General features: G+C 38.6%; 1 protein-coding gene across 1 annotated transcript in view; it reads right to left on the bottom strand.

Moving 5' to 3' along the window:
- Positions 1-502: 502 nt before the first annotated feature.
- LOC102875688 (heterogeneous nuclear ribonucleoprotein L-like) overlaps positions 503-11,916 on the bottom strand; it is a 50,153-nt gene continuing 38,739 nt past the window's right edge. The window contains exon 2 of the mRNA XM_006891950.1: positions 503-920. Coding sequence (XP_006892012.1) covers positions 503-920 — 418 coding nt within the window. The remainder of the gene's footprint in view (positions 921-11,916) is intronic.

The raw sequence follows: 11,916 nt of genomic DNA, 5'->3' as shown, positions 1-11,916 counted from the left end.
AGAGTGTTGACCATGGAACCAAGTAAACTAAAACTATTAACTATCTCAATCTCTTCACCATGCATACTGATGCTGCCAATTGGCCCAGTGGTGAGAATCTTTGTTTTCTTTTTATTATTTAAAATTTTTTTTTATTTTCCAAACAATTTTATTGAAATGTGCCAAGAGTACATGAATAGCACAAATGTATGAAGAGGGAGGAAGAAAAATAAAAAGAAAAAAAATCACATGTACAATAAATTTTTTTTTAAGTGAAGGTTAATCTTGGGAGATATCAGTTCCCCTCCCTCACCCCCTCAAGACTGTTGGCATTTCTGTTATGGTTAAGCCTCTACTAACCTAGTATTAAAAAAAAGAAATACAAGAACTTCTGGGGGGAAATAAAAACACCAAAAAAACAGCCAAACCCACCAAACAAAAGAGAAAGTAACCTAAAAACAAGAAACAGCAAAAAGCGAAAATTGTTTTTCCTGCTCTGATGGGAATCTTCTTGGACACCTAATTAGGCGGCATGCTGAGCAGTGGAGAAACTCAACTTCAGGGTGTACGGATATGGCCCGTTTGGGTTTTTCATCTGGTAATGGTTCAGGAAGCCCAGTGTCTCTAGGGCATCACTCTTGGATTCCCACTCCAGCAGCGCAGAGGAGCTGTGTTCACTCTTGCCTGAGAACACTTTCACAGAAGATGGCCGCTTCACTCCTAGCTCGTCACAGATCTCAAAGAAGTTCTCCTCGATCGCCTCCAGGGGGGCATTGAAGAAATGCAGCACATTGCTTGGGTGCTGGATGCGGTTCTTGGCTGCCTGCTCCGGGGTGGAAAATCGATTGTTTCTTGAGCCATTAAAGTCTTTGTAACTGCAAGACCCATCTTCTAGCCCGTATGACTGACCAGGCATGATGGCTGGTTGCTTGGAGACGAATCTTTGTTTTCTTGATGTTGAGCTTCAATTCATATAGGAGGCTGCAGTCCTTGACCTTCTGCAGCAAGCGCTCCAGGTCCTCCTCAGTTTCAGCAAGCAGGGTTGTGTTATCCGTATAACGCAGGTTGTTGATGACTCTTCCACCAATCCTGATGCCACATTCCTCCTCATACAGCCCAGCGTCTCAGATGACCTTTTCTGTATACAGATTGAAAAGGTATAGAGACAAAATACATCCCTGACGGACCCCCTTGATTTTAAACCATGTAGTGTCTCCTTGCTCTGTTCTGACAACTGCTTCTTGGTCCAAGCATAGGTTTCGCATTAGCACAATCAAATGTTCTGGGATCCACAATCAAATGTTCTGGGATTCCCATTCTTCTCAGAGTCAGCCATAGCTTGTTATGATCCACCCAGTCAAAAGCCTTTGCATAGTTAATGAAGCACATATAGACATTCTTCTGGTATTCTCTGCTTTTTGCCAAGATCCATCTAACATTAGCTATAATATTCCTAGTACCAGGACCTCTTCTAAGTCCAGCCAGCACACCTGGTAGTTCTCTGTTGACATATTGTTCCAAACATTTTTGGATAATTTTCAGCAAAATCTTGCTTGCATGTGATATTAATGATATTGTTTGATAATTTAGAGAACCAATTAAAACACTTCTGCCATTGCTAAGTACTATCTAGTCAACTCCATCTATATCAAGTCTATATAAAACAAAATTAATCTTATTTAACAAAAAGTTCTCAAAATCTACATTGAATTCCTCTCAATTATTTCACTGGTGGGATATCTTTATTGGGGGTGCATCAGTGGAAAAATAAAGCCATTCAAGACCCAAATTGGGCTATGAATGCCAATTGTGAGTAAGAGAGTAAGAGAGAAAGAGAGAGAAAAGGGAGGAAATGTGAAAATGCTCATTTCCTACTCAAGTGAAATATTTGGAAAGATTTTAAAAGTGACTGACCTATAGCCCCACGGTGGGAGGATACGGGAGCCTCCTGTGTGAGCTGGGAAGATGACCTTTACTTGGGCAGATGCAAATTTATTAGAATTTTGTTAAAAGCAAAATTTTTTCTTGGTCCAAGTGCAACAAAATGGGCACAACAGACAGAGACATACTTGCGTTTTCATTAATTGAGACACTTCATGTGTGCATGTGTGTGTATACGCACACATAAGTTTCCATAAGTAACTAGTAGTTTTAAATACATACTCATTTAGAATATGACTTGATAATTCTTCTTTCCCATATAACACTATTTTTGTCAGTGTGAGTTTTCTTCACTGAGTATTTTTTCTTCTATAAGTTGCAAATATATATTCTTCTTCTGTAAGTTGCAAACGTATATTTTTCTTCTGTAAATTGCAAATATATATTTAAAGAAAATATTAAGGACTCATGAGAAAAGACACAAGTATAATTTCCAAGCTTTTCCTCCACTCTCTCTACTTTCAATTTTCTTTTCTCTAGGGACTTCTAGGAGAAGTAATATTATTATATTAAATAACAGTTCTGAATTTTAGTTCTTGCTCTATGATCATCTTGCATATAAAAGTGTATTTGCTCAGGGAAAATGGGTCACAGATTGCTTAACCAGCTCCTTACCATGCAGTGGTTAAGAGCTGTTTGTTTTTCAAATACCTTAATTGTATGGTCTACCAGAAAAGAGCAGCACTGAAAATTATATCTCTGAACTAAATGCAACCAGATGGACAAAAACAACAAGGGGTTTGAAAAAGATAAATGCCCTCCAATCCCCCTGTGGTTGGTTTTATCGCCAGTTAATTTTATAATAGCTTTTTCTGGAGCAGGGGGATATTCCACTGGTGTAGGAGTGGTCCTTCAGTAAAACCCAGGCAACTTCCAGAGGGGAAGGCCCTCTTTGCAGCCTATTTGGATATAATTTGGGTAAATGTGTTGGTTTCAGGGCTGGAGAAATGGGTGGAGATGATAGGAGGATGGAATTCTAAGCTTTATTTCTAAGAGCAGTAAGACAGCCTTCTTTATTTATACTTTCCATTTGGTAGTATCTTTTGCTACACATATACCAAGAGTCTTAACCAGGAGTTACTGACTAGAATTGAGAGATTAGGACCATGGTATTAAATGACCTGATTGACCTAATTGGTGGTCTATAGAAGTCAGTGTTTCAAAGGCCAGAGTTACTATTTGGCCAATATTCCACATTGGCTAAGAATTATGTGGACTTGTTAATGGAAGAGAACTACCTCTGGACTTTTTCCCCTCTTCCCAGGACCATAAAGTGTCTAGACGGAAAACCAGCACTGCAAGTTTGCCTTAAACTCAAAGCATCCAGGAAGCTGGATGGTTATCAGGTTATAAGTAGTTATTATACTGCTTCATGTACTATATAATAAACAGATTGAAGTCATAGTTGGAGAGAGGTGAGAGAGTGAAGATGGACTCTAGAAAGAAATGAAAATTTGAAGAACTTATTGACCTCATGAAACATCTGTGATTTTCTGGTTCGTTGATACATTCTGTAAGTGTTCTGGATGTGTTCTTCCTCTTTGATTTCCCTTTCTCTTATATCCTTCTTGGAAGTAAACAATAAAAATTTATCTGGGAGCTCAAATCTACCAGTGTGCTCCATGGGAAAAAGATTGGCAGTATCCTCCCAATTTACAGCCTCTGGAGAATCAGGAATGTTCAACTGACTTTTGACAAGGAGATGAAAGCAATCGAGTGGAGAAACAACAGCCTCTTTAATAGCTGATGTTGGCAATATTGGAAAACAATCTGCAGAAAACTTAAGCAAGATCCCATGTCACTCTATACACAAAAACCAACTCAAATTGGATCAGGGACCTAGGCGGGAAACCAAAGACTATAAAATTAATCCGAGAAACAGTTAGAAACAACTTTAGATGCCCTAATCTACAACATGAATAGACTTCCCAGTGTAAAGAAATACCTGTAAGAACTCGGCATAGACTATGCCATAAGTTCTATAGATATTGTAACATTAATAAAGGAATATCCTGGAAAACTGGATATCAATAATTTCAACAACTTAATTGAATTGGACAAAATCAATAAAAAATATTTTCAATAGTAAATATACAACTAGAATAATCCTATATGTCTCAACAAGATTGAAGTTGTGGTTAAAAATCTCATACAAAGAAAATACCAACTCAATATGATTTCACTGATAAATTCTACCAAGACCTTAAGGAAGAATTGACACCAATTCTGGGAAAACTTCTAGAAAATAAAAAAAGGAGTAAAATATTTCCCAATTTATGCTATGCCTCTGAATTACTATTGTTGTTATTGTTAGGTGCTGTTGAAATGAGTATGATTTACAGAAACTCTGTAGCAACATATCTGAACCCTGACCCATACTGTGCAACAGTCATCATCTGTAACACAGTTATCAAGCGATCAAACAAATAAAAATACCAATGAGTTTAATCAGCTTACACATGATACCAAAATTTAAAAACAAAAACAAAAACAAAAACAAAAAACCAAAAAACCACACCACCAAACAATGCCCAAAGAGTTTATACTCCACTTTCAGTAAATAAAAACAACTTACCAAAGTCAAGAAAACAAAGATTCTTACCACTGGGCCCATTGGCAAAATCATGATAGAAAGTGAAGAGATTGAGATTGTCAATACCTTTAGTTTGCTTGGCTCTACAGTCAAAACTCTTGTTAGCAGCAGCCAAGAAATCAAAAGATGAATTGCACTGGGAAAGTCTGCTATCAGGGATGTCAGTCTGGAGACTAAGGTGTCCTTGATCCAAGCCATAGTCTTCACATTTACTTGCTATGTGTCAGAGAGCTAGACAATGACTAAGGATTATAGAAGAAGAATCGATGTCTTTGAGTTATGGTGCTGGAGAAGAGTACTGAATATACCATGGACTGCTAGAAGAACAAACAAGTTCATCCTGGAGAGGCAAGAATTACAAATCTTTTGAGGCAAGAATTCTGAAGCTCCTTCTGACATACTTTGGGCATGTTATATATAAGAAGGGGCCAGTCCTTGGAGAGGAACATCATGTTTGGGAGGATGGAGAGAAAGCTCAAGAGAGGAAGACCCTGGATGAGATGGAATGACTCAGTGACTGGAGTGATAGGGGTAGGGGTGTCAAAGACAATAATGTTGGCTCAGGATAGAGCAGGGTGCAGGGTTCAGAGCTGCTATGCATAGGGTCGCTATGACTTGCAAATGATTTGACAGCACATAACAACAACACCACCTTCCAAAATCCAATTGCTTCAAACTGGAGACTCACGCTCAGGAAAGACCCAACTTTTAAATACAAAGGCCTGCACACCAAGTCCTGATAGTTAAACAAGAGGCTTCTAGCACACAGCTTGGCCAGTGAGTTTACATTTGTTTGTTCAAATAAAACAACAACAACAACAACAACAACAACAAAAAAACCAACCACAAGACCCAGACAGTTTATATTCAGCTTTCAAGTAAATAAAAAACAACTTACCCTGATGACATAGAGAAGAATGGGAGTCCCACAGCACTTGATTGTGTTCATACAGAACTTATACTTGGACCAGAATATTGTTGTACAAACATAGCGGGGGGAACACTGCATAGTTTAAAATTTAAAAGGAAGTTTGTCAGGGTTTTATTCTCTCTCCATACCTATTCATTCCATATAATGAGCCAATTATCCAAGAATCTAGACTCAATGAAGAAAAGTATGGCATTAGGATTGGAGGGACACAAACTCATCAATAACCTAAATTATCCAGAAGACACAACTTTGCTTGCTGAAAGTGAGGAGGACTTGAAAGACTTGCAGAAGATCAAGGAATGCCACCTTCCATATGGATTGCATCACAATGTCAAGAAAACAAAGATTCTTGCCACTGGACTGATAGGCAGAATCATGATGGATGGAGAGGAGATTGAAACTGTCAACAGCTTCATCTTACTTGGATCCACAATTAACACCCTTAATACTCCTGATTGATATTCCTGACCCAGCAGTTAAGAAATAAGAAGCCACATTGCACTGGGAAAATCTACAGTTAGGGATTTCTCCAAATTACTGAGGAGTAATGATGTCAGTTTGAGGACGTCAAACTGCCTGTGTCTGTGTGTCTAATTGAGGCCATGGTCTTTTTTGGTCACTTGCTATGCATCTGAGAGCTGGACAATGAATAATGATGACAGAAGAAGAATGGACACCTTTGAGCTATGGTGTTGAGTATGGTCATACTCAACTTGAGAGCACCTAACAACAACAACAATAACAACAAGACAACAACAACATAACACAAGCACAGTTGAACCTATTACTGCAGTCATTGTGTCAATTTATCTTATTGAGAGTCATCTCTTTCACCGGCTTTCTACCTTCCCAAGCATGATGTTAAAAAATAACCTATCTTAGCAAAATGCCCAAAGTACATAAGACAAAGTTTTACCATCCTTGCCTCCAAGGAGCACTCTGGCTGTACTTTTTCCAAGATATATCTGTTCTCTTGACAGTACATAGGATATTCAGTCCATTTGTCCAATACCACAACTCAAAGGCATCAATTCTTCTTCTGCCATCCTTATTCAATGCTGACCTCTCTGATGCACAGCAAGTGATTGTAAAGACTATGGCCTGAAGTAGGTACACCACAGTCATCAAACTGACAGCATTTCTCTTCAGTAATTTGGAGAAGTTCTTGACAGAAGGCTTGCCCAGTAAAGTAAGTCTCATGATATCTTTACTGCTAGTGCCAAGAGTGTTGATTATGGATCCAAGTAAGATGAAATTATTGACAATTTCAATCTTTTTTCCATCTAGCATGATGGTGCTTATCAGTTCAGTGGTGAGGATTCTTGTCTTCTTGATGTTGAGATTCAATTTATTATTGAAGGCTGTAGTCTTTGATCTTCTGCAGCAAGCATTTAAAGTCTTCACTTTCAGTAAGCGAGATTGTATTATCTGCACAACACAGGTTGTTTATGAGTCTTCCACAGACCCTATAGACACATTCTAGAGTACTTAATAGGCTATGGGCTACCAAAAGAACAAACATGTCTACCTTAGAGGAAGTGCAATCAGGATGCTCTGGTAGAAAGCAAGAATAATGAAACTTCTCACATACTTTGAGCATGTTGTTAGGAGGGCCCAGTCCTTGGGAAAAGACATCATGGTGGTAAATATGGAGGGTCAGAGAAAGAGAGGAACACTTCAACAAGATAGACTGACACAGTGTCTGTAACAATGGACTCAAGAATATCAGAGATTATAAGTACGGTGCAGAATAGGGCAAGATTCAGTTCTGGTCATCGTGTGATTTTATGTGATAGTCAAATTTATGGTTCCTAACAATAACATATCCTCTGAGGCCACCTGATTGTGAAAAGAGACAAAAGAATTAAAATACCACTGTTGCTTTCGTTGATTGCTGTCAAGTCGAGCATGACTCATAGTGACCGTATGAACAAAAGACATGAATCAGCCTTTCGATAACTATTGTATCTCAGAGTTCATAGAGTTTCCAGAGGCATGTTGTTTAAAAAGAAAATAAAACTACAGACTCCAAATACCTATTGATATCGATGAAAAAAAAGTAGTAGCTGAAATGAAGAAAATAAAACTATAGACTCTAAATATCTAATGATATTGATGGGGAAAAATAATAGTAGCTGAAATGTTAACAAATAACATCCAGTATTTTAGAAAAATATTATTATGATGTAATGGTGCCCTGGACGTGCTCACCAAGTTGTGTCAAGAAATCTGGAGAACAACTACCTGGCAAACTGACTGGAAGAGATTTATATTTGTTCCCATTCCAAAGAAGGGTGACCCAACTGAGTGTGGAAACTATAGAACAACATCGTTGATGTCACGTGCAAGCAAGATTCTGCTGAAGATTACCAAAAACGACTGGAACAGCACATCAGCAGAGAACTGCCACAAGTCCAGGCTGTGTTTAGAAGGGGTCGTGGTAGTAGGGATATTGCAGCTAATGTCAGATGGATATTGGGTGAAAGCAGGGAGTACCAGAGGAATGTCTATCTGTACTTCATTGATTATGCAAAGGCGTTTGACTGTGTGGACCATAACAAACTGTGGCTGACTGAGAAGAATGAAAATCCCAGAACACTTGATCATGCTAATGCAAAACTTATACTTGGACTAAGAGGCAGTCATCAGAACAGAGCAGGGAGACACTGCATGGTTCAAAATTGGGAAGGGCGTATGCCAAGGATGTGTCCTGTCTCCATACCTTTTCAACCTATATGCAGAACAGATCATCCGGGAGGCTGGGCTCTATGAGGAGAAATGTGGCATCAGGATTGGTGGAAGATCTATCAACAATCTGCATTATGCAGATGACACAACCCTGCTTGCTGAAACTGAGGAGGACCTGAATTGCTTGCTGCAGAGGGTCAAGGACTGCAGCCTTCAATATGGATTAAGGCTCAATGTCAAGAAGACAAAGATTCTCACCACTGAGCAGAGTTTAGAGCTGTTGTACATAGGGTCGCTATGAGTTGCAAATGACTTGACGGCACATAACAACAACAACAACATGATGTAGTGGAGTACATGCTAAGAATAGTGATTGAAGAAGACAGGGAAGGTAGGAAGGCGGTTATATATTTTTATGAGGTGATTAACATATTTACTGTCTTGAATTAATGGTAGGGAGCTGTCCTGCCAACCCAAATGAATTCAGTTTTAATCCACCATCTGCTCCACAGGAGAAAGATGGTCACATTCCTCCCATGTGATTTATGGCCTCTGAAAACCCACCAGAGGGTCAGCTATGAGTCAGTTCTGACTTAATAGTCCATAACAACAACAAGAACACACTTATTTTAAAACAAGTTGTACACCTAAATAAGTTCAGTGTATTGTTGTTATGTATTGTTGTTAGATACTGTTGAGTTGGAACCAATGCATCGCTGACCCTCCAGTGGGTTTTCAATGACAGTAAATTCCACAGAAGGAGATTTCCCATTCTTTCTCCCTCAGATCAGCTGATGGATTCGAACTGTCTGCCTTTTGGTTGCAGAGAAACTCCTTATTACTGAGCCACAAAAGCTCTCATTTTATCTCTAATATCTTAAGAATAAAATATTTTCTTTTCTTGTCTCTTCCTATACTGAAAGTCAGTCATCCATAATTAAAATATTTTTAAAAATTCTATCAGATTACTTGCTGCCCTGTTAAACTTTGCCACTGTTACTTGGAGTGACTGTTACTGGAGTTATATGGTATCTCGTTGTGCTTTTGGTTTGCATCTCTCTTTATTGCCAGTGATTTGGAGTATTTATTCATGTGTTTGTTTGCCATTCAAATATCTTCCTCTGTGAAAATTCTTCGCATGTTCTTTGCCCATTTTGTAGTTGGGTTATCAGTCTTTTTCTTGTGGAGGCCCAGGAGTATTCTGTAAACTTTTGTTATAAGACTCTTGTCTGAGATGGTATTACCAAGTGGTTGTTCCTAGTCTGCAGGTTTTCTTTTCAATTTATTGGAAAAAGTTTTTGATGTGCACAGGAATTTATCTTTAGAAGGTCCCATGCATCAATTTTATCCTCTTTAGATTGTGCCTTTCTGATTGTATTTGGCAGTCTCTTTATAACTTGGACTAGCACTTCTAAGCTTGATCCCATTTTGTCTCTTATGAATGTTATGGACTCAGATGATACCTCAGGGGGGAAAAAATTCTATCAGATTTACCTATAATGAAATGTTAAAAGTTTTGCTCTAAGATTCTCTGAGGTTTTTATAAATGCATATATTCATGTTCTTTCTATTCTAGCTAATACATGGAACACTTCAATCACCTCAGGAAGTTTTCTCATGCTGTTTCTAATAAAAGTCCTCCTCCCCTAAGGAAAAAAATTCTGATTTCTATGATCATACTTATTAATTTTTCCTGTTTTGAACATAACATTAGTGGAATTATGTATTATGTACTCTGTAGAGCATTTGCTCCTTCATTCAGCTTCATAATTCTGAGGTCTATTCATTTGGCTGTGGGGGTATTTTAAATGCCTGCTGTGAAGACCAGGATACTATGAATTATGTGGGTCCACAACAGGAAGGATGAGAATGAAATCGCAGGAGGAACCTCTTGATGGTGAGAGCAGGAAGACACTGAGTATTTTTGGTAGGCTGTGGAATCTCCTTTCATGAATGTCCTTTTAGCAAAGAAAAGTTGCAATAAAAGTTCTATTATTGATTTGTGGTTTCAAAGGAAGTTCAAAGTCATGTGAATAAAGGGCTTCAAGAGCCCCAGAAAGGAAAAGAAGTGGGAATGTAGTTTCTCTGTAGTTTTGTTTATAAGGCCCTCTAGTAGTGTTCCCTGAGGTCTCAATGCGGAGCAGGTAAGAAGTGAGAAAGCAAGACAATGAAAACCATATGGGACACAGTTCTACCCCGGCATCCGTGGAGTTTCTGTGAGTTTAATAACTAGATGGCAACTCATAGTAATATTATGTTAATGAAATGTGCAAAGACCTGGAGTTGAAAAACCCAAAATAGTATAACACTCTCAGCATTTCTTAATCTGAAAAAAAAAAGAAAAACCCCAAACAAACAAACTGAAGAAAAAATTCAAGCCTTGAATGAATGTCAAAGTATTGAATGAGGTTCCCTGTGTGTCACAGTCATTGAGTCAGAACCAACTCACAGCTGATTCTCAGCAAGATTCACTACCAGGAATCTCCTCCAAAGAAAGCAGAAGTAAGACACACATATATGCACACCCATGTTTATATCAGTGCTTTTCACAATAGCGAAGAGATGGAAACAGGCCAAGTGTCCAACAAGTGAATGAATACAGCAACTATGGCACGTCAACACAATAGAGTATTCTAAAGCACTGAAAAAGATGAAGATCTTGAGAAACTTGCTATAACTTGTATAGGAGGAGTGAAATTAAAGATGAAAGGTGTGAATGGGCTGATCTGTGAGTAATCTTCTGGCTTACACACTTAAGTATGAAATAACTATTTGTTGATAACAAATATACTCCACGGAGTCACTCAACAACCAGGAGAGATAAGAGGAAATCATCAAGAAGTCAGTGCCTATGTTAAGAACAACTCTGACAACAGTAGCATTTGTGCTGATTTCAAGTTGGAAAGGTGACAACATGCTGGAGCCAAGTGTTAACAGGCCTTATATCAATGAATGGAAAAATCACCCACGAAGAACGTAACACCACTGAAACCATGCTACTTGAGGCTCAGAACTGCATCTCATCGCCAGCTCATCCAACTGGCAAGCGCTCTGTTTTTGCCTCTCTGGGATGTCTACAAGATTGATGGTATTGGCACTGTCCCTGTAGGAAGAATACGGTGGTCATCCTGCTCCAGTCAATGCTGCCACTGAAGTGAAGTCTGATGAAATGCACCACAAAGCTTTGCGTGAAACTCTGCCTGGAGATAATGCAGTCTTTAGCATCAACAATTCTTCTATGCCCCCAAATGGCAAAATTCAGCATGACAAAAGATAATAAATTCTGGCCAGGTCACAAAGAGATTGGAACTCTCATGTGATGGGGGTGAGAGTGTAAAACTGAACCACTATGGAAGGCAGTATGAGGCTTCCTCAGAAGACTGAAAATAGAAATACCATTTGACCCACCTATCTCACTACTAGGAATCTACCTCAAAGAAAACAGAAGTAAGATACAAATAGATATAAGCACACCCATGTTTATTTCAGTGCTATTCAAAATAGCAAAAAGATGGAAACAGGCTAAGTGTCCAACAACAAGTGAATGAATAGAGAAACTATGACACGTCAACACAATAGAGTATTAATTATATAGCATTTAAAAAGATGAAGATCCGCTTTCTCAAAAAGTTGCAAATAGAGATACCGTTTGACCCAGTAATTCCACTACTGGGAATATACCCCGAAGAGACCATAACTGACATCCAAGCAGATATATGCACACCCATATTTATTGCAGCTTTGTTTACAATAGCAAGGAGTTGGAAACAACCTAAGTGCCCAT

This window comes from Elephantulus edwardii, unplaced genomic scaffold, assembly GCF_000299155.1.
Source record: "Elephantulus edwardii isolate Elephantulus edwardi_28Jun2011 unplaced genomic scaffold, EleEdw1.0 scaffold00106, whole genome shotgun sequence".
NCBI lineage: Eukaryota > Metazoa > Chordata > Mammalia > Macroscelidea > Macroscelididae > Elephantulus > Elephantulus edwardii.
The sequence above is the reverse complement of the archived record's forward strand: the minus strand, read 5'-3'. Positions and strand labels throughout refer to the sequence as shown.